We start from the raw sequence: 23,835 nt of genomic DNA on the forward strand, positions 1-23,835 counted from the left end.
CGGCATAGAAAATGGATGGATGGATGTTATACAATGTGTGTCCAGTGCTACTATATTTTGAGTAAAGTCTGTTTATTGGTAAAAATGAATATATTATTTAAAAAATCAAGTAATAGAAATAAATTGCTTGCTTACATTAAACGCCTGATACTCTGTGTAGTTGGTCAATATTTTTGAACGAATGAATGGTTATCAGTCACAATATCGTTTTATATATGTCTGCTTGTGCGCATGCGCCAGAAGGCGAAGATGGCGTGGAGTCCCAGGTGTGTTTGTTGCACTGTCCGCTACGTGCCGCTGCTGGGTGGGCGGGTCTCAATAATACGAAGAAGAAGAGGTTTGTTCACAGCGGGGGGAGAGAAACACCACCAGGAAAAAAAGACTTCCTTCCTAACAGGGAAGAAGTAGGACGATCGTCGGCTGTAACGTGGTCTGACTAGCCGATGACTTGTCGCTGTTTATCTATTTTGTAAGTGATGACTAAATATTAGCGGCACAGACAAGCCCCGCTCTTGTTGGCACGTCTGACAGAAAACCAAGTGAAGCTTTTCTCTAACGTAACCTCACTACTTAAAAGTTTAATGATCTCATTTTTTGAACGAAGACATAGTGAGGATTAAATGCTACTGTGACACTACGACACAAAGCGTCAATAAAAAGGTGAGTTTTAACACTTTACTTTCGTTAACCTTTTAAGTACGCATTTAACAACACGGAGGTAAGACGACAAAAGGAGGAATGTGTGTCTTCAGGCCACAACTTTTGGGTGTGGAGCAACTTTAACATCACTCGTAACAAAGATAATTACTTGTACTAACTACAATTACGATGCGTTTCATTTATTGTTTCTTATTCTGCTCCTCAAGTGAACGTGTGAAAGTTTGTACAGAAAGTAGGTCATTGAGTCGAACAAAATGCCCTTTATTTGTCCAACAACTGATTTATTAGTGCGACAAACATCATTTACGCATCATCTTATGCCTCTTTATGAATGAGAGAAACGATGTTACCATAGTAACACGGTTATTTTAAAAGTCTACCTAATCGTTTCTTAAAGGTGATCGCTTCTGCTTTATGGTGACGTTCTAGCGCCATAACGTTGCTATATGATATTGTTTTATTTTCATATTAAGGTAAATGTATATACATACATTTATTTTATAACCAGATAGTGTAGAAATAATAGTTTATCAAGTCGTTTTTATGTTGCAGCTAGCTAGCTTGTTTTACGCCTTATTCTTGTAATACCACCGTAGACCTCGGGGGGAGATAAGAGTCCTATCCATCCGTTTTCTATGCCGCTTGTCCTCACTCGGGTCGCGGGGATATGCTGGATCCATCCCAGCTAACTTTGGGCGACAGGCAGGGTACACCCTGGACTGGTCGCCAGCCAATCCCAGGGCACATGTATACAAAGAACCATTCACACTCAAATTCATACCTATGGACAATTTTGAGTCTCCAACTAACTGAGTGGTTCTCAATTATTTTCTGTCATGCCCCCCCTAGGGGACAGAAATGTTTTCACACCACCCCCAATTTGAAATATTGAGAACCTGATAATATCTATTTGTTTGACTGAACTCAAAAGTGAATGGAGAGCTGTGAAGCATACAAGCGTAGCAGTTAGCGTACAATATAGCGGGCGTCTTGTTAATACACTACACGAGTCCAACTGTTTTCTTAATGTATTTTTTTTCATCACAAAACGTCCTTCCTTGTAAGCATCTTATTAGCTAGCTAAACACAATAGCAACCGGAACCGGAGGTTACGTCGCCTGTCTATGATGTCATCAGGGATTGAATCAAAAATGTTAACACAAAACACTTTTTTAAAATAGTTTTACAATTATAGTTTGATATGCAAAAAAACAATTAAAATGCATATAAATGCTGAAAGAAAGGAATAAATGAACATTTAAGGAACATTGGCTGTTCCCAAAGACACGATGTGGCAGCGAGCTCAACGACCACCACCTTCCTGTTTTTATTCATGTCAATAATCACATCTTCATTGAAGGCAAAAGTAACCTTAAATTGTTTTCTGCATGTAAAACTATAATTATAAAATTATAAAAACATGTTTTGTGTTAACATTTTTGAGTCAACAAAATGTTCATTGGATTTACATTATTTATTATTGGCAAAATTGCTTCAGTTAATGTCCGTTTCAGTATCTGTCAGACCTTCGGGAAGGCATTAATGACGCTAACCAAGGCTACTGTAGTCTGAATAAATGTTACCTGAAAGAACAAATACTTAAGTAAAAGTACCGGTTTTGTGTCTCACAGCAACTATGGTGTGTTCAAGGACCACCGAACAAAGTGCTAAATCTCTACACTTTACGGAAAAACTATCAATGAAGCATAAAGACATAAACATGCAACAATTGTGGTCTTTTTGTAACAGTAGTACAGGCACTTTTTACCTGTATTATCACATTTATAAATAATTACCGACTTAGGGTGATTGAGATGTGTATTCTCCGGGGGGGGGGAAACGGCCTATTTCCAAATCGAAAATTTCATTTTATATACAGCATATACAGTATAAAATAATTCATATATAAATTCTTTATATATATATATATACTGTATATATATGACTATTTGTCTAAGCAGCCTAGCAAATGTTATTTTTGTTCAAGATGTACAAAAGTAGCCTTGTATCCGACATGCCTGCATGGCGTCATAAAAAAAAAAAAAAAAAACATCCCAGGAGACCACAGCTGTATCGCAGTGTGTTGTGGTGTGTATAAACTGTGGTCCAGTATCCAGAGCCAGATCGAGGTCTAGGATGAGACTTGAATGGTTAACCAGAGTCTCTTGGTCAGACATGACTGCAGCAGCTGTAATTTGCTGTGTGCAATCTTTCAACTTGGACAAGACGGGACTTGTCAACCTCGCTCACTTCCAGCTAAGGAATTATAAAGCCTGAGGGTTTGCCTTCTTTCACCGTCCTCGTCCATGTTGATTGCCTGTGTGCTGCTGAGGTTGATGTTGTTGGGGCCTTGCAACAAATATTGTTGGGTGGAGTCTTTTAGAAGACAACAGCTGCTGAAGTGAATGATCCAGACCTGCTAATTGTAGACAGAAGCAGGACTGACTCACTTGCCTTAGCTACGCTTTGTGATGTCTAAACAGTGCAAGACAGGAGTGTCCACAGAGGATGAAGGGTCACTCGCTCAGCATTACTCAACTTAAGACCACCTCCCACACTTGTCATCTTTGAGTCATAGTTGACTGTTGGTCAATCCACTCAATGAGTCCAAGGTATTAGCTAGTTTCCACTCATTTCGTTATATAAAGTCATGATGATTGTGTTGTTTGTGCAAATGTTGAATGTTTTCATTTGTTGCTGCTCAACTTTTAATGCTTTACAGCAGCGATGCTGAGACACATTTACACCAGTGCATAATTGTATGTTAAAATATTGGGTTTGTATTCCTCCACTTATCACCACCATTTATTTTGCAACCTAAAGGAAAAAAACGTGTGGCTCACATGAATTAGTTTATTTTCGTCGGCCCAACGTGTACCTGTTCAGCCCATAGTGTTGCCGGGGGGCATTTGCGGCCTGCAGCTCATTTTTCATCGGTCCATGGCACGAGAAATTGACAAAAAACATCAAAAAGGCATAACATGACCATCAAAAAACACAACAGCACAAGAATGCTTAGCATAATTGAGGGGAATAAAAACAAAAACGGCAAAACAGAGCAAAAAGCCATAACATAATGAGAGAAAAAAATGGGAACAACATGATCTTTGATATCAACATGGTCTTTTTAGTATTTGGTCACGCTCAACTCCAAATGAATAGATCCAGCCTCGTGTCAAGACCAGAATACATAATACAAAGTGTGGTTCCGCTAGTGAAAACTTTACGTTTTATTTATTTAAAGATGTTTTTAAAGGCTAATCATTGAGATGAAATGTGTAGTCATAAGCAACAAGCTACAGGTATTTATTCATGATCATGTGTTTGTAATTACCGCTTGTGTCCTTTTAAAGGAAGCTAACCCGTATCACGTTTGGTATGGCATCCCTCCTGGGACTCAATGTAAATGTCAAAGTGACCCTGTGAACTTCATAGAAGTGCCTGTTTTGTTTTTTTTTTTCAAGTAGCAACACACTTTTCAGCTTCAGTACATTTTCCACAGCGCAGTATGGAGCTGGTTAGGTTGGAATGCATGAGCTCATCTCTTCAAGGGGTCTGGAGGTCTTGGATGTCCTCCATGTAACGGACAAACATGGAGTGCTTTTTGCCGTAACAAATGACAGCAAAGATTTTTGGTTAAAAAATTCCTTTTTTATTTTATTTTCATTCACCAAAAGTCAATAATAAGTCGATAATACAGATAAAATGTACAGCGTACATGTACCACTGTTTAGAAATTCCATTTTCATGTTCGTCGGCTTCACTGATGTTTTCCGTCAAGCGTTGAGATTTCGTACTTTGTCCGGCTATCCTTGAATGCGCCATAGTTGTGTGTAGATGCAAAGTTATTTTGGCTACGGAAGCACCAGCTTTGACAGTCAATCCGCCCTCAAAAATTGTAGTTAAGTTAATATATGATCATAAGTTGTTATTTGAATTACAACAGGAAAGCTGTGTGGCTCATAAATCATTCATTAGTTGTACATATATATTGCACGTATCAATTACGTATATATTGTACGTATAAATGTGTTTTGGTAAGTGTGCGAGGTATATTTAGGGCTAAAACCTGAATTGTGTCACGAGTGAACAGTGGCAATTGAAGAGAGAAGTGTGGGCTTCTGGAGCTGAATCTAATTGAACAATTATCAAATTTAACAATTACAACAGTCACTTTTATTACAAATGTTGATCCAAAATCGGAGGAGAACATCAACGTCAAGCTCGCAAGGGGTTTTGGAGGGGGGGGAGCGAGCCATTTGTCAAAAAAACAATCCATTTCCGTTTTCTTGTAAATGAGCACATTACATATTAATGAACATATACATGATATGTTAATATGTCGGATTCTAGCCAAGTACTAATTTGTAGTTGTGATTTGTAGTCCCGGACGTAACCCCTGCGAAAAGCATTGTTTTTATCAGCACAGTGAAGAGAATCAAGTTTTCAGCTTTGTTTTTGGCATTAGCATTGTGGTTCCTGAAGACAGCTAGAATGACGTCACATTCTTGATTTGTTCGACATTTAGATTCGGCACTTTGTTAGTTTTTGCCTCTTTCACAAGTAGGTCACGCAACATTGCTGCGACAGTGATGAGCAATCTGAAATGAGTAATTCCCTCTCCTGGTCCTGAGCGTGTTTCTGACTTTTTAGGCGGGGGTCTTAATGGACTGAAAGTGGACTGTGACTTTGTGCAGCAGGTGGGGCTGTGTGCTGTGACCGGGTGGCAAAGCGAGATGAGGGGGATGGGCGTCCAAATGGTTTGTAGTCCACCAGATGACTGACCCCTGCCCCCCACTCCACATCCATACACCCCCCACCAGCAGGAACAATTATACTTTTCATTTTGTCTTTATTACATCTATATTCTGTACATTGATGTACGACACTTTATAATCGAAGTATTACATTTTCATAATGTTAAGATATTTCAGCTTACGTTTACCATAACATAGTAGTCCAACTCTGTACTCTGACGTTACTTGTTGTGGACAGTGTAAGTGCAGTGGAGGAAGCCGTACATCAGCAAAGTAAGCGACAGGAAACGTGTGTGGGGGGCTACAAAGAGTTTATAGTTAAATGTTCGTTTTTCAAAAAAAACAGCCATGTAAAGAACTTTGTTGGGCAACTGCACAGAAGGACGTGAACATTAGTAACGCTCGACCTCAACACGGCCGTGGTCTAAATGTTAGCAGATGCACTACTTTGATACACAACAGCAAGAACACAAAACTGATGTTAACACTTTGCAGACTCTTAAAAAAACGTATTTGCTTTCAATCACAGCCTCAGCCCTGCTCGAAATTTAAATAGTTTGTTTGCTCAGACTTTGTTGGAGATAGTTAATCATCAATAAAAAGAGGAAGTGGGGGGCAAAGAAAAGGTGGTGATAAACATCTTTAGTCTGACTCCAAGCAATGACTCGCAACAATGATCACACATTTGAATTGTTAATTCATCTTCTAGCACACTTGCATGTAAACAACTTGAATGCGACTGAACTTACATCAAACTAGCAGCTGTACATTCTGCTTGATAATGAAATAAACAAAACGCTTCACTCTAAAATAGCAAGGATTGTGATGGAGAGAGAATTTAAAGCTTGTTTGAGTTTCTTATTTACGGATATGTTTTTCTTCTGTGTTGACTTTATTGACCATTTGCATGTGGCGCTACTATGATGTCATACAGCCATCCCGCTTAAACTACCTGCAGTGGAAATGCAATCCTGATCAGCATTTGCCAATCCGCACCATTTGCGAGGCAAACTGAATTGTATCACTTGGTGGAAAGTGGAAAGGTGGCTTTATACAAGCACTAACTCGGCTGAAACGCATGTCAACATTTTGAGTGGTTTGAGGCTATGTTCACACTGCAGGTCAATTCAGATTTTTTTTTTTTGTCATATGAGACCTGTATCAGATTTTTTCATGTCTGTGTGAACAGTAAAATTCAAATGTTTTCAAATGCAACTCAGGCCTCATTTGTATGTGGATATAAATCCGATATGTATCCGATGTTACTGCAGTATGGACGGTCATATACGTCATCAAAAGGCGTGGTTTATCATGCAAGACTTGGATAAAGGTACTCACTGATGCAGGCAAAAGTTGTTCTCATCCAAAAAGGATTTTTAAAAGGTTTATGTGAAGCAACTCTCGTCAATGTCTCACCTTTCCTGCCTCTGGCATTCACCCATAAATTCCTTGGAACAGACGTGGCAGCAACTTGTCTCGGAACTGCCATAGCCAAAATTAATCTCCAACACCGAATCATTTGGTTGAGAAAATACTGACTCCCGTTGCACAAAATCCTTGCAGTTGCCACAAACGCGTTAAGGAGAGCACACTAATAATGTGCGGATTGATACTGAATTATCGATACTTCTGATACCAGCTCTTCATGCTCTAAAGTCGATTCTGAAATCAAAATATTGATGTGTAAAATATATGATTTTGTCCTTTCGTTTTTGTTTTTATTACTTCAGGGTTTAAAATCAATCAATAAATTGCTATGATGTCTTGATTTTCTATGCTATAATTTCAAATACTACTTTGTAAAATTTACCAGACACATTAGGTGTATTTGCACATAGTCTCGGTATCGCCGATACCAGCCTGAATTTTATCCAGTATCGGAAACGAAATCAGCGGTATCGTACATCATTAGAGCACACACCGCAGCAATCGTTACTTTGTAAACACACGGAAATGCAAGTGATGTCGTGTTTTTGCGCATGCACGTCACTTTCTGGGCGCTTTGCCTTCACATTAACAAGTCACATTTTTTTGGTAATGTGAACGACCGCATAAAAAATTGGATTTAAACAAAAAATCCGAATTGTGAATCATACCCTGCAGTGTGAACCCTGACTGACACTCGGCTTAAAGCAGGGGTGTCCAAAGTGCGGCCCGGGGGCCGTTTGTGTTTTTATTGGACCTCGTCACATTTTTAAAATACAATTAAACAAGAAAACTAACAAAAACAATAACAGAAGTGTAAGAAGGAGCAGTAATTTTACTAAATATTACAATAAAGTCATAATATTAACAGAAAAAATTGTTCAACAAGCAAAGTTGTAATACTATGAGAACAAAACAAAATTGTTATTAAAGTTAAAATATTAAACAAAACATATCTACACAAAATGTAAAATATCAAAGTGGCCCCTGTATTCTTTGATTTTAACGTATGCGGCCCTCAAGTTTGGACACCCCTGCTTAAAAGGTCACTGACATGATTTTTCAACTTTGCTTAAATATGTTCTGCATTGTTTTTAATTATGTTCTACGTTCGTGTTTTTTTTTTTTATACGAACGTTAAATTCGTCATTAACCAATTTGTTTTAGCACCTCACAAAGAAACACGTCTTTGAATTACATACACATTGCCCATCCCTAATTAATACGACCATAAAGCGGTAGTTTTCCTCCTTGGGTCAGACACTGCTCACCAGAGGAATGTCACTTCCAAAAGGGCAGAGCCAAAATACAGGGAGATGTCTTCAAGGAGAGACGTCCACCATGTGAATGTACACACCACATTGACTTGGTTCTGATGGTCTCTAAATTGTGCTTCAACTGCACACTGCAGATTACATCTCGTCTGGTAGAACAGAAGAAGACGTTCTGTATAGGACTGACTTTAGGTCAGCTTGTTTGGGTTGAGTATTGGTACCAGTTCTTCCAGGAGAAGAGTTGGAAAACACATCTTAGCAGAGAGCTGTCCTCATGAGTCACATAGTGTGTGCTGACTCTGCCTCCTCTCGTTTGACCATAAAAAGTCCTGATGGAGTCCGTTTACATCTTCTCTAAACATTAGCTTGTCCTCAGCTTTTCAGTGATTAACTGTCAGCATCTTGGCAAGAACAAATTGAGAAAGACAAAACACTTTAGCTGCTTCTTTCATTTGTTAATTAGTTGTTCACTAATCCTCTACTTCCTGTTTACGTAAGATGACAACCAGGAGTGTTTGTTAGAAGTACAACAGTAGTGTGAATGCTGAGTTAATGATTATTGGACAACCAAGTATATCATCATGTCTTTCTAGCCTATGATGGAGTCTTCTTGTTATCAGCTGTGACCATAGAAGGGCGTATACAAGACTTGAGCACCTCCAATTGTCAAACCCTTCATCTCGATCTGTCTCTTCTCGGCGCCGAGACCGAGTTTGCATGACGTGTTGTAGAGGAAGAATGCGTGGCACAAACAGTCATCGACATGTGTGCTGCTGACTGCTCTGTACAGTGTCAGCTGGCTGCAGTGTGCAAGGCGAAGACGCTGCCACCATGCTGTTCCTCAAGAATGTGTAGGAGGAGCTTTGACCGTGTGGGACGTTACTGTTTGTTTGCTGTTGATTAAGTGCTGAATGTCCCGTTTGTCCTACCACAAGTTATATCCCACAGCGATAGGTTCACTTTTTACGACCAAGCCAGTTAATCGACATGACAAGAACTCTTACAGTAGAGACCTCCACTAAGGCTTAAATATTTATCACCTGTGAAATCGATATGAAAAACTACCATCCAGTATCCTAATACTTGTAGTTTAAAGCAGGGGTGTTGTTAATTCCGTTTTTCCTTGCCATTTTTGTTGCAACAAATTACTTTCTCCAGTAAAATGCTGTTCACCTGATGTTCACGAGAGTATAGTATGGCTGTACTAGCATAGTATGGCTGTGCCTGTCCGGCGCAGGCCATATCATCTTACTACGTGCTTAACAACTTCATAGTATAGTACCACGGTATGTCCCGAGCACTGTTTTTATGCAGAGAGAGGAGGTAGTAAGTACTCCAGAATTTGGAACACCTTTAGGAATTAGGTGCACCAACTGCCAAGGCTGGATCAACCTCCATTTCTGCAGAACATCTTTAAATTGTTGACCCATTTTGTGGTCCCTGAAACAGGCCTTTTTGTATAATTCTGAAATACACATTATTTTTCAATCTTTTTTTCAATCGTACCTTCCCTTTTTTTGTAACCTCTGGCACTTCACCACTTATCTGTGTACCATTTCAAGCTATTCATTTGACTTGAATGACTTGAATTTAAAAAATAATAGGAAAAATTGGGGTGTTCTAAATCTTGATCGCTAGTGTGTTTCAAGAAAAAAACTGCGTGTCATCTTTGATATACAGTCGTGCCTCGCAATATCGCAGTTTGATTATCGCTCCCTCGCTATGTCGCGTTTTTATTTTTTATTTTTTAATTTTACATTTTTACTTGTATTGTCATATTATAAATTTTTCCGCAACGTAATTTTTGAAAACTTATACATATTTGTTGTTTTTTTTGTTTCTCATAATATTATGAATGAAAAAATAATAGATTATTTCTTTAATCTTTATGCTACTAAAATGACTAGGGGTGTCACGAGATAGGACAAGACAATAAACGAGACTGGGTTTACGAGAACGAGATGAGAAACGATTTTAACATTACTTTTACAAAGATTACAATGAAAAAGTGTTTTAAAAAGACAATATATTGCAATGTACTCATTTAATTTCTACTACGTTCCACTCTTCTGCACTCTGCGTGTATGCTGCTGGACCGCCTTCACCCTTTGAGCCAAAAAGACTGTATGACTGACAAAAGGGCTCACTCCGTTCATGACTTTGTTCTATGGAACAAACGTACCAAGTAGAGCTACAACGATGACAACTATTTTAGTAATCGATTGATCGTCTAATTTAAAAATCTACTGTAAATATCCTGATGTCAGCCTCTCATATGTTACTATTTCTACATTTTCTTAGTCATCCATGAAAGCAAACCAATTATCTTTGTGTTTCGGGCAAAACAAGACAGTCACACACATCAGCTTTGACTTTGAAAAAGAGCAATCGACATTTTTGCCTGTGTCTGATTATCTTGCAAAGCAAACCACTGCAGAGATGTGTGCGTAAGAACATTCCCACGCAAAGTATGGGATTTATCCACTTGCACAACTCTTACCATGCGCACACGCAAAACCTAGTGGTAGAAGAGTGAAACTACAAATAGCTATGGCTATGCCTGTCTAGCGCAGGCCATATCATCTTGCTACGTACTTCACAACTTGACCATCAAACAAGGCTGATGCCAAACTCAAAGCCTGCCCCTAAAGTTTATTTACTTATTTCTTATTTATTTATCGGTGATGCGCATTTAGCAGTCTGTGCCAGTGACTCGTTGATTTGCAGTAGAGTGTGATGTTTGTCAGTTGATTGTTTATACTTCTCTACTTCAATTTCGGTGTCAGAGAAATTCCTCTTCCTCGCCCAAGGTAAACGCAGAAAACGCTCTCAAAATTGTAATGAACATCCCTGTGCTCTACATCTCACAACTACTACTAACGTTATAGTGAGCAGCAGAATAACGTAGGAGCGGAGTAAACATTAGCAGTAACTCTGCTAGTTCGTAGTACCTCCTGACATGTCTCTGAATTACTTGAAAGAAGGCTGTCGATAATGTCGACAGTCTTAAACAGTCCGTGATCGTAAAAGCATGTGTGTGATTGAGAGAGAGCACGTAAAAAACTCAATTCACTGGTTTTATTGGAGGGAAACACGCCAAGATGGAGGCTGGTTAGTGTACCATAACATTAGTTTGCTGGTCTAGCTCTGTCTAAAGGCTCAGCAGACTATGTATTAGCAATGGGGAGAATGTATGTAATGTGGAGAATAGTGTGTGTTTGCGTGAAAGTCACATGAAAAACTCTACAGCTCGCGACTACAATAACGTAACTTTAAAGACAAGGAAGTCGTCCAGAGATAAAATTATTCAGTGACATTTTAAATCATTGCTGCCAAATGTCCATGAAACATGGTACCTCTAAAGTGGAACACAATCAAAACACTTTCCCCCATAAACACTACAATAGAATGGTAAAACTGTCACCATCACAAAAGCTTTAAGTGTACAGGCAATGTTTAAATCACATATTAATATTATTAACTGACATACAAGTGCAAAAAGAAGTTAACCATTGTTAATAGTAAACGGGTCTCCTAGTGCTACCACGACTGTCGCTGTTCGTCCTCGCTGTGATAGTTACAATACAGTGGAACCTTGGTTAGCATCATTAATTCTAGGGATGTCCCAATCGATCTTCAGGATTGGGATTGGCTATCTGCTGTATTTTGAACATCGGATAATACCAGCTTCCGCCATGAGATCGGGCCGACCTGGTTGCAGTATAATGTTCGTAACTCTGGGCCACATTCCAACATGGTAGGTGCGGTTATTGCGCCTCAAAGCTGGTTGCCACTTGACTCCTGCCACCCACAAGAAGAAGAAAACGCAACACCACCATGCACTGTCAAGTTAGTTTCACGGTGGATGTTGGATATTCAGTTCAGTAGCTACAGCGATAGTTCCCTCTCACTGTGCCTGGACTGCTGTGTCAATGTGTGGGGAGCTCGCACGAGATGTGCTGCTCTGACTGCTGGTTGTTTATACTAGGGACAGTCAATAAATTACTATTGCGTTGAAGAGAGTTTGTTAAAAAAATTCATATATTCTAAATCACACCACAAATTGGTCTATAATCATGTCAAATGATTAGTCCTACCCTAAAAGTATTTTGAACGTCCATTTTTTCCAATTTTATCTTTCATTGGATGTACTTTTATTGGATCTTTTATTGGATTAGGGACCTGACTCAGAGGTTTGTTACAAAAGCCAAACAATATTGTTGGTCATGCTGTGTAATAAAAAAGTAAATTCAGCAATACTTTCTTTGAAGAGCTATTTTCATAACCGTATTAAATTCCACAAATTCATGTTTGTAGCAAAAGCTTATTATTATAAAAAGAAAAAAAAGGGATCGGATCAGCAAGACTATAAAAAAAAATCGGATTGGATTGGAAGCCAAAAAATGTGGATCAGGACATCCACCACCATCCATTTTTGACATGAGTTGTTTCTTGAATTCACCTCAATACTTCAATAATCCAAAATGGAGCCAAAGAAAGTGCCAGCATTTTGATAAAGGAAACATTATGGAATTCAATAAATAAGTCATGACAAAACAGGAAGATGGTGTCCATGTGGTGTTTTGCTAGCAAATTGTGTTTTATGCATGTAAGACTATAATTATAAAACTACAAAAACATGTTTTGTGTTAACATTTGGGCAACTTAATTTCCGGTTCCAGTTGCCATTTTATTTGCTAGGTAATAGGATGCTAACAAGGAAGGATGTTTTGTGATTTAAAAAAATAATAATCTTTTAAGAATACAGATGGGCTCACCCACAGCATTAATAACACAACAAGATGCGCGGCACATGGTATGCTAACTGAGGAATGCATGCAAACCAAGGCAAAATTGTGGTGTCAACTTTTTTATGTTAACAGACAAAAAAAATCACACTAACCGAGGTTCCACTGTACGTATATCAGCATGGCAAACTCACCGAAGCTGGTCATGTCTCTCATGTCACAGGAAGTGGTTGTTTACAGTCAACAGGAGTTGTGTGTACACATGAGGTGTGAATTTAACGTCTCGCGGGACTTTTAACGGCACTCTGCCTCTGTTTCCTATTTTAGCTCACAGCTGTTAGCATAGCTCTTCCGTGTGGACTCTGTGGTGAGTTTTGTTTGGGCTAGGAAGTCACTGAAACAAAGATTCTGACCAGAGTCTGACCATACATGGCCGCTCACACATCCACGTACTTCCTTTTTCTCTGTGGCTTTGTGGTCACTGTGGGCATTTCCCAGCCTGTAGTGTTGGCTCCTGCAAGGATGGAGGAAGAAATGATCCTCGTGTAGTAATGCTGCTGCTGGTGAACTCTGAGCTGGTGCTTCCTGCTTCCTTATTTGGGCAAATTGTTCCTCTCCTGCAAATAGAGGACACAGTTAGATCATTTATAAGATCACATACTCTATAATAGAAGGGAGCAAATTACATTTTTTTTCATTGCCAGCTTTGTCTGCACTTGAGGGGACGCTGTTTGCTAAATTCAAGGCAGACAAGTCTTGATCATTACAATGATTTTTCTGTCAAGCTTGTTTTTTTAGTGTTATTATTTATTATTACACTGATTATTATATAAAATATGATATGGAATGTAGGAAGTGAACAATATGTACTGTACTAGATGTGGAATGGATGGGGGTAGGATTAAATAAGCTTTGCTTCTTCCTACTCCTTTTGGACATGTGGAACTGTGAAAGAATGATTCATGAGATGTATTCCATTGTAACCTTCATGTTCAAATAAACTAAAACCAAACCAAACATTGAAGGTGTAGCTGGCATCATGATTTGCAATGGTTTTTTGATTAATACGAGTTGCACAGGAAATAGTCAGAGCTATACCGCTATACAGTACATGAGTTTGACCAGAGCAGCATTTTACTGTATATGCTGCAATCCTGTCAACCACTTCATAAAAAAAGTTTACGCACAACACATGTCAAAATTACTCATATCATCTTGCGCCAAAGCATGCTGGGTAGTGGGACACACTCCCAAAACATCGCAGTGTTTGTCACATTTTGTTGTTTGAGTTCCAGCATTAATGTATTTTCTGATGTTTTTGTTTCCAGATGGCTCTACGATTAATCATGCTAGCATCGTTGTTAGCGCTGCTAGGTGGCAGCCAAGCGCAACAAGGTGAGAAGCAGCACCCTAATACTTGCATTGGAATCTTTCCACAATCAAGGATGAGAAGGGAATTTTCCACAAAGTTTTGATCCAAAAGGCAGTTTGTGTGTGACCAAAATGCATACTGTAGAAAAACTAAAAGTAGTGATACTGATAAAAATATCAGTGTTGTATGACATGGCATTCGAGTGTGTTTTAAAGCTGTACATAACTGTAGAATATTTATGAGTGGCAATAGGTCGGCCATACTTTTAACTAGGTGAAGTCATGACTTGGTGCATTGCCTCAGGTTTTTCTCAGCGTGACTCCGCTCTGAAGTGGGATTGAGCAGCTGGTTTGAGTCAAGAACTTACTGGAACTCTTTCTGACATTTATGTTAAAAAGAATCTCTCTCTCCCTCCCTCTCTCTCTTGTTGTGTTTCTCTTTTTCTCTCTCTTTCTCTTTCTTCATTTTGTCTTTCAGAGGGAAGCGTGTGCATCAAGGCTAATGCACAGTCGTGTGGGGAGTGCATCCAAGTAGCCGAGTCATGCGGCTGGTGCGCGGATGAGGTCAGTCGATGTGAGCGTGAAAGAATCTGATCATGGCTGCAGTTTTGCTTTTGTCTCAAATGTCCCCATGTGCATCTGGATTTCAACCTCAGCCAGGCTGCGCTTGGGTCCGAAGACCAGCTGCTATTAAAGAAAATGTCTAGTGTGTTCTATCAGACAGTGCTGGTGCAAGTTTTATCAGACAGGTTCTAAACTGCAACTGAACACTTTGTGTCAGGTCTTTTTGTTTTAACGTGTACGTTAGCATGTCATTGTGCTGGTTGGCATGTTGCAACTTGCCACTTTGAGCAGGCACATTCCTGTGCCTTGATAAGAAACATTTACTCTTTTCGGGCCTCAACATTTAATCCAACTACATCTCACATGTTGCTGATTTAAATGCAAATACAATAAATACCACCTCCACCAAGGCCACACAGTTTGTGAGCATCGCCAGCATTCACACGCAATTTCTTCCAAAATTGCACACACACCTCTAGTTATTATTACTACTTTCTGTGCTGAAGATATTCATTTGGAGACATCACATGTTTCTGTTGCCTTCCAGTGAGGTGTGTGGGATCTATTTCCTCTTAAGTTTAACCTAACATGCTGTCTTTCAGTATTAAAGTGAAATAAGTACAGTGAAACCACATTTTTATAAAGAATAATTATAGCTTTACATGCAAAAAACAATGCAAAATACTTAGGAATAAATAGATAAATGAATGGACAAATTAACATCACTTTTACATGTATTGAAGACTTGCTGGTGAACACGGTGATGAGACGAGGGGAGGGGATGGAAATGCAGATGCTGTTTCATTCCATTCTGTTACAAACTTAACTTTAAAGACTGAATGGTTACAACTTTATTGTGAACTTCAGCAGCAGGTACAGTCATGATTAAACGCACTGACCCGCCTGACTTTCTGTTATGTGCCTCCTTTAAACTATTCCCCCTGCAACTTGTGTTAACTCTGAACTTTTAAATTACAAGTAACTGTCCTGAATTCAATCGTGCTTTTCATGTTCTTTATCAAAGTTCTGACACAGGGTGGGTTATTTTGCAGCCGTACTCTATAAAACAGCACCTGAAAGCAGATTCGTCTCGCACTCAGAAATTCACAGTGCACTTGAATATCTCATCAGTGAAGGGTGCACAATGCTTGAAAGGAGGAAGAAAGCGGACATATACACGTTGTTTATTGTTCTGTGTGCATTCCGTGAACAAATAAGCCATCCACACATGCATAATAAATATGATTAAAGGATTCCTTGGCTGCAATCTGTTATAATGTCCCAACTCGAAAAAAAACACTATTGATTTTGAGTCACCAACACATAGATGCTTTGTTTGGGAACTCATTCCCACAGAATGATATGCAGACAAACGGACTCGTTTGTTAGGTGTACTATTTAACTGAGACAATACATTTAGTCAAAAACTGAACTCTAGGAAAACCACAACGTACGAAAACCTTTCATCTTTATCCCAATCCTGACCAAAACGGAATGGTTCTCAGGACTTCCTCTCTGTGGGCGAGTCCAAGTCGGCCCGCTGTGACGACCTAGAGTCCCTGAAGGCCAGGAAGTGCAACGTGGCCAAGATCGAGAACCCGCGCGGTAGCATCGCCATCAACAAGAACAAACCCGTCACCAACCGCAACAAGGATCAGACGGATAAACCCAAACCTGAACAGATCACACAGATCCAGCCTCAGAAACTCACCCTGACGCTCAGATCTGGTATGTAGTTTAACCTTGGCCTGAGTGACAATCAAGTGGAGTTTGGTCATGAAGGCGTGTGTTTGTTCTTCAGGAGAGCCTCAGACTTTTGATCTGAAATTCAAGCGAGCTGAGGACTACCCCATCGACCTGTACTACCTTATGGACCTGTCGTTCTCCATGAAGGATGATCTGGACAACGTCAAGAACCTTGGTACCGACCTGATGAAGGAAATGCAGACCATCACCTCTGATTTCAGGATTGGTGAGGAAAACCATGGTCTATGAGGGAGCGTTACTAATAAATGACTTGAACCATCTTCTGCCTCCTTCAGGCTTTGGCTCCTTCGTGGAGAAGACGGTGATGCCTTACATCAGCACCACTCCTGCCAGGTTCAAGAACCCGTGCACCGGCAACCAGAACTGCACCAGCCCCTTCAGTTACAAGAACGTCCTCAAGCTGACTAACAAGGGTGACGAGTTCAACCAGCTGGTCAGTCAACAGCAGATCTCAGGAAACCTGGACTCACCTGAGGGAGGCTTTGACGCCATCATGCAGGTGGCCGTCTGTGAGGTAAGAGGCCTGCTTGTCTTCCCTTGTCCGTAGTGCGCCCCTCTGGAATGTCTTATTGAATGTTAACTATGAAGAGCTTTTGTCTCAGGAGCAAATCGGCTGGAGGAATGTCACACGCCTGCTGGTGTTTTCCACCGATGCCGGGTTCCACTTTGCTGGAGATGGAAAACTGGGCGGTATCGTTCTTCCCAATGATGGAAAATGTCACCTGGAGAACAACATGTACACCATGAGTCACTACTACGTAAGCTCTTACTACATCCATGTTCAACCAAATATAGCTATGATTTTCCTCATATCTGCTGAATTATTTTTGGTTGTCAGGACTACCCATCCATCGCCCATTTAGTGCAGAAGCTGAGTGACCACAACATCCAGACCATCTTTGCCGTCACGGAGGAATTTCAGCCTGTTTACAAGGTGTGCACAGAGCAACCAGGAGTGATATAAGTGCCACGTGTTGTTTTATCACACACACTTCCTGTGCAGGAGCTGAAAAATCTCATTCCCAAATCAGCCGTCGGCACGCTGTCGTCCAACTCCAGCAATGTTATCAAACTCATCATTGATGCATATAACGTGAGTGCATGATGTGTTTCTTCTTTGAGAATAAGCATCATACAGCTTGATTGACAAATGCTTATTCCTGTGCTGACTATTCCACTTTCTTGAATCCCCTTTGCACAGTCTTTGTCGTCTGAAGTTATTCTGGAAAATGGCAGGCTTCCAGAAGGAGTTTCCATCACCTATAAGTCCATCTGTAAGAACGGCGTGGAGGGAACTGGCGAGAATGGCAGGAAGTGCTCCAACATCTCCATTGGAGATGAAGTACGTATCACCGCCTATCAGTTCTTGTCTACTATAGAATAAGTATCATGTTGTTCTTGTCGTCCTCAGGTGACCTTCAAGATCTCCATTGAGTCCCAGAAGTGTCCACTGCACGGCAAGGCTGAGAGCATTAAGATCAAACCTCTGGGCTTCACTGAGGAGGTGGAGGTGGTCCTCCACTTCATCTGCGACTGCCAGTGCGCCACTGAGGGTCAGCCCAAGAGCGACAAGTGTGACAACGGCAACGGAACCTTTGAGTGTGGCGCCTGCAAGTGAGTGCCACCATCTTTGCTCCTCAGCCACTCCACAGAGAACGCAAACAAACTCTAACTAACCCCGACTGCATCCTGTATTTTTTTTCAGGTGCAACGATGGCCGCATAGGGCGCCTCTGCGAGTGCAGCACCGACGAGGTGCGGACGGAGGACTTGGATGCCAACTGCAGGAAGGACAACGGCACCGACATCTGCAGCAACAACGGCGACTGCGTGTGTGGAACGTGCGAGTGCAAGAAGAGGGAGAACCCCGCCGAGATCTACAGCGGGAAGTACTGCGAGTGTGACAACTTCAACTGTGACCGCTCCAACAACAAGCTCTGTGGAGGTAAACAGTCTTCCTACTAGCACGTCTTTTCAGTGCAAGGAAATTTATTGTATATTCAGGTTTGCTGTGTAAATGGGCAAAAATAGACTCATAATTTGGTCATTTTGAGCTTAAAGGAAAACTGCACTTTATTTCATCCACAATCCATATGTGAAACATGAGCACACGTCTTTCTCTTTTCTGTGCGTTCTGAAGAGAGAAAAACAGTTAGCATGAGGGAGCTAACAATGCATGTCATGGGACACACCTATTTCAACTATAAAGCCCTCTGAAAAACCTCCAACAACGTTTTATCATTTTATATACATGCTGTGACCATTCAGTCACAGGTACATTCATCATAGTATGTATTTTACCGTATTTTGATCATTTCAAACTTTACATTACAATTACAGGCATTTATGTTTGCCGTCTGTTTTTTCCTTTTACGAATATTTATCCTGTGAATTTCTTGGAATACCACGCCCCATACATGAGCTTGTGTAAAGTATTTTTATGTTATCAAATCCTGCCTGTGCCGCCAGGACATGGGCGTTGCGAGTGCCGCGTGTGCATGTGCGATGACAACTACACAGGAAGTGCCTGCGACTGCTCCATGGACACATCCACCTGCCTGGCCAAAAACGGACAGATTTGCAACGGGCGCGGCACCTGCGAATGCGGCATCTGTAAATGCACCAACCCCAAATTCCAAGGTCCCACCTGCGAGATCTGCCCCACCTGCCCTGGTGTCTGCGCTGAGCACAAGTGAGTCATGTCGCGCTTACTTGCCGTTTTGTCAGCGTTGCTATGGTCTGACAGGTGAAAGCATCTGGGCTTTGTGTCCACAGGGAGTGCGTGCAGTGCCGAGCCTTCCAGGCCGGCGAGAAGAAGGACACATGCGAGCGTGACTGCAGCGACTTTGTGCTTATCAAGGTGAAGGACCGTGAGAAGCTCCCTCAGCCCACCGACCAGAGCTTCCCACTGACGCACTGCAAGGAACGTGACGCCAACGACTGCTGGTTCTACTACACTTTCGCCATCAGAAACGACACCAAGGAGGTCTACGTGGTCGAGATGCTAGGTACAATATGCTTCACTCTCTGATGAAAACCATATATGTCACATTGGGCGCGAAAACACACCACAAGCATAAGGTTATTAAGACAGATTTACCAGAAAAGTAACTGTGTGTGTGTTTAATGTTTTCAAATAAGCAGTGTGAACAAAACAAGTCAAAAGCATCATGAAGTGGACCGACATGGCCTTTATTCATACATTGACTGTGTTGACATTGACTGTCATTAGAGTGTGATTACATACGTTTGTGTGTGTGTGTGTGTGTGTGTGGTTTTTTTTGTTTGTTTTTTTTTAAAGAGTGCCCAGCAGGCCCCGACATCATCCCTATCGTGGCCGGCGTGGTGGCGGGCATCGTGTTGATTGGCCTGGCCCTGTTGCTCATCCTCAAGCTGCTCATGATTATCCACGATCGCAGAGAGTTTGCCAAGTTTGAGAAGGAGAAAATGAACGCCAAGTGGGACACGGTGAGTTGCTCCTTGATGGAATACTGGATGACGTAGGCGCCTCTCGCAAGTGTTGCCATGGCGACATCATCATACATCATATACATAAACTGGACACTTCATTGATAAAAATATGGTTGGCACATAAAGGCTTTCTTCATTTATTATTATTATTATTAGAGATGTTTGATATTGGTTTTCTTACCGATGACCGATATATTGTCCAGCACTTTATTTCTGATATCGATATCAACTATTACCAATTTAGATAGCAGCTCTTCCTTCAAACTAATGTCACTTTACATCTCATGTACTGAACCTCATGAACTGTAACATGATGCTTCTTTTACTGTGATGTCACTGGATGCATTTCATAAACAAACACTGTTTATGCAAAATATAAGACAAATGAAAGATATTTATTTTAAACATTTTGTCGGAACAAAATAGTCATTAAAAAAATCATGACTACTAGTCAACTAAAATAACATGTTCTCCTATCAACAAGGAAGAAAGGTTAGTCATAATAATTTCACAAATAAGAATCCAATTAAATAATGCTGGTAATGATACAAATACAATTTGGAAAGCTGCACATTTCTATGTGGCACAAACATCTGTATATGAACAAAGTAAAGTGCAAAGTACAAAACTTTGAACTAGCAAAATCAGTGAAATTATAAACTGGGCTCATTCAGCACGTCACGCAGGAACACAGCATGAACAAAACATATTAAAAGTATTAAAGGAAGACACCTTAATCTCCCCCGTCTATAACCACCACTTTCATTGCAAATCGCATATTTACTATCCGAAGGCCAAACTCCAAGGCCAAATAATTCCAGACTGCGGACATACTGTGCTAGCAAGCTTTTTGCTTTGTGGAGCACGTTGGCACTTGCGCGCCAATATCATTATCGGCAGGAAAAAGAGATACCGATATGAACCAATATCTAATTTTTATGCCATTATCGGACATCCCTAATTATTTTATTTTTTGTAAGTTTGACAATTGAAAATGGGTGTAAAAAAATGCTTGAGCAGAAGCCTCATACTGAAAAATACTTTTTTTTTTTTTTTAGACAAAGCTTTGTTATGATTAGTTTTTTTTTTTTTCTTTACGTTGTACCTTTTTTCCTCAATTTTTTTTTTGTGTATTTCAACAAAGTGACACAAAAAGCCCCTGAGCTGCACATTGGACAGGACATACGTGCCCTTCACCATCCTTGGGGTCTTGTCTAATTCCCACAGGAAGCTGCCACCAGTACTGCCCCCCACTGTCCACATGATGAAACTGCATGCCCATATGAGGCAATGGCTGGAAGATAGTTTGGGTTGAAAATCACAGTTGGATGTCTCATATTATTCATGTATTATTAGTTCAGTGCTGATACAGTGGTGTGAACAAGTGTTTGCCCCCTTCCTGTTTTCCTATTTTTTAGCATGTTTGTCACACTTAAATGTTTCAGATCATCAAACAAATGTAAGTATTTGCCAATGACAACACAACTGAAGACAAGATGCAGTTTTTAAATAAATTTTTTTAGAATTAAGGGAGGACAAAAATCCAAACCTACATGGACCTGTGTGGAAAAAGTTGTGCCCCTCACCCCAAACAAAAATGTATTAAAAAAAGACATAACTGAGATTAATTGAGATCTATCAGTCTGGGAAAGGTTATATTTGTAAAGCTTTGGGATTCCAGGGAACCACAGTGAGAGCCACAAATGGCGAAAACATGGAACATTAGTGAACCTTCCCAGGAGTGGCCGGCAAACCAAAATTACCCCAAGAGCGCTGCGACTCATCCGAGAGGTCACAAAAGACCCCACAACAACATCCAAAGAACTGTAGGCCTGACTTGCCTCAGTTAAGGTCAGTGTTCGTGACTCCACCAAAAGAAAAACACTGTGCAAAAACGGCCTGCGTGGCAGAGTTTTAAATCAAAAACCACTGCTGCACAAAAAGAACATTAAGGCTTGTCTCAATTTTGCCAGAAAACATCTTGATGATCCCCAAGACCCTTGAGAAAATACTGGATAAAAATGGAAGGTGTATGTCCCATTAAATCTGCTGTAAAAGTAACCCTGCATTTGAGAAAAATAACATCATACCAACACTAAAATATGGTGGTGGTAGTGTGATGGTTTGGGGCTGTTTTGCTGTTTGGGGACCTGGAAGACTTGTTGGAACCTGTCTACTAAAAAATCCTTAAGGAAAATGTCTGGCCATCTGTTTGTGACCTCAAGCTGAAACCAACTTGGGTTCTGCAGCAGGACAATGATCCAAAATACACCGCCAAACCCACCTCTGAAGGGCTGAAGAAAAACAAAATGAAGACTTTAGAGTGGCCTAGTCAAAGTCCTGACCTGAATCCTATGGAGATGCTATGGCATGACCTTAAAAAGGCGGTTCATGCTCGAAAACCCTCCATTGTGGCAAGAACCATTCTGAAAAGATTCCTCCACAGTGCTGTAAGAGACTCATTGCAAGTTATCACAAACGCTTGATTGCAGTTGTTGCTGCTCAGGGTGGCCCAACCAGTTATTAGGTTTAGGTGGAAATCACTTTTTCACACAGGGCCATGTAGGTTTGGATTTTTTTTCTCCCTTAATAATAAAAACTTTCATTTAAAAAGTGCATGTTGTGTTCAGTTGTGTTGTCATTGATTCATATTTTAAATTGTTTGATCTGAAACATTTACCATAAGTGTGACAAACATGCTAAAAAAATAAGAAATCAGGAAGGGGTCACACACATTTTCTCACAACTGTATGTCTTTATACGATAATATTGACATCTGCATGTCTTCCTCTGTTGTCCCAGGGGGAGAATCCCATCTACAAAAGTGCTGTTACAACGGTTGTCAATCCAAAGTACGAAGGCAAATGATGGAGCGCTGTCTTCTCCGCCATGGAAACACTGTATGGGGGGTGAAAGGAAGAACCCAGGCTGGTCTAATTTGGGGGAGGGAGCGGGCTGTAATGTTCTCACTTTTCAATATTTTTGTGCTCACTAAAAGCTATCCATGCATTTTTCCCCACTATTTCAGTTGGTCTCAATAACTTGTTTTTACTATGCATCATCTGGAACGTGTACAGTTTTGTGTATGTTTAAAAAAAAAAAAAAAAAAAAAAAGTTGCCTTTTATTCTTATTTTGGATTATTTTAAATGTTTATAATGGTGTTGTTGTTGTTGTTGTTTTTTAAGTAAAGCCAAGCCATTAGTGTTTTTAGAGAATGTGGATATGAAATGCCCAAAAAGGTTGTGGTCGAGAAAGACATGTATGCAAAATAAGTGTAGTGTTTGTTGTCTCTTATGGAGGTAAAGAGTTGTATGTTTGGGTTCTGTGTGACGCCATATTGATATTCACAGAGCGCGGGTGCTTGTATGTCATGGAACAATCAGTTGAAAAAGACTCGTGTACAGTACTTTCATGTCTTTAGCGCCGTCTTTTAGTTTTTTACAAAGCCAACTCAGGTCCTTCACTTTTGACAGCATTGCCAAATACTCAAACATGCCTTAATTTCTTTTTTGTATTGTGTTAGTAACTGTGTGGACCCTCAATTTAACAATTTTTGTCAAATAAAAGATGCAGGAAATAAGATTGTAAAGATCAGGCAACGTTCTAGATATGTTTAAATGTCTTGTTTAGATAAAAAGGTTCCGTTGTTTTTAAAAGTGCCTTTTTTTTTAAGAAAAAAATCAACACATCCACAATTGCCATTCTGTACATCATAAATTATTGAATAAAACAAATGAAATCATTATTTTGCACTAGTGTTTTCCACATTATTTTCTGGGAGCAAACATAAAAAGGCTA

At 40.2% G+C, this 23,835-nt stretch overlaps 1 protein-coding gene across 1 annotated transcript; it reads left to right on the forward strand.

Annotated features, from left to right (window-relative positions):
- Nucleotides 1–337: 337 nt before the first annotated feature.
- Nucleotides 338–23,780, forward strand: LOC129169018 (integrin beta-1-like). Its single transcript, XM_054754948.1, has 16 exons — nucleotides 338–660; nucleotides 14,193–14,259; nucleotides 14,714–14,799; nucleotides 16,305–16,527; nucleotides 16,601–16,771; nucleotides 16,842–17,080; nucleotides 17,169–17,324; nucleotides 17,405–17,500; nucleotides 17,570–17,659; nucleotides 17,768–17,908; nucleotides 17,978–18,180; nucleotides 18,272–18,510; nucleotides 19,035–19,257; nucleotides 19,341–19,573; nucleotides 19,867–20,033; nucleotides 22,839–23,780. Exons 2-16 carry the CDS (start codon nucleotides 14,193–14,195, stop codon nucleotides 22,902–22,904), a joined length of 2,400 nt encoding a protein of 799 aa, XP_054610923.1. The 5' UTR covers nucleotides 338–660; the 3' UTR covers nucleotides 22,905–23,780.
- Nucleotides 23,781–23,835: the final 55 nt, after the last annotated feature.

Source organism: Dunckerocampus dactyliophorus, chromosome 2 (assembly GCF_027744805.1).
Source record: "Dunckerocampus dactyliophorus isolate RoL2022-P2 chromosome 2, RoL_Ddac_1.1, whole genome shotgun sequence".
NCBI lineage: Eukaryota > Metazoa > Chordata > Actinopteri > Syngnathiformes > Syngnathidae > Dunckerocampus > Dunckerocampus dactyliophorus.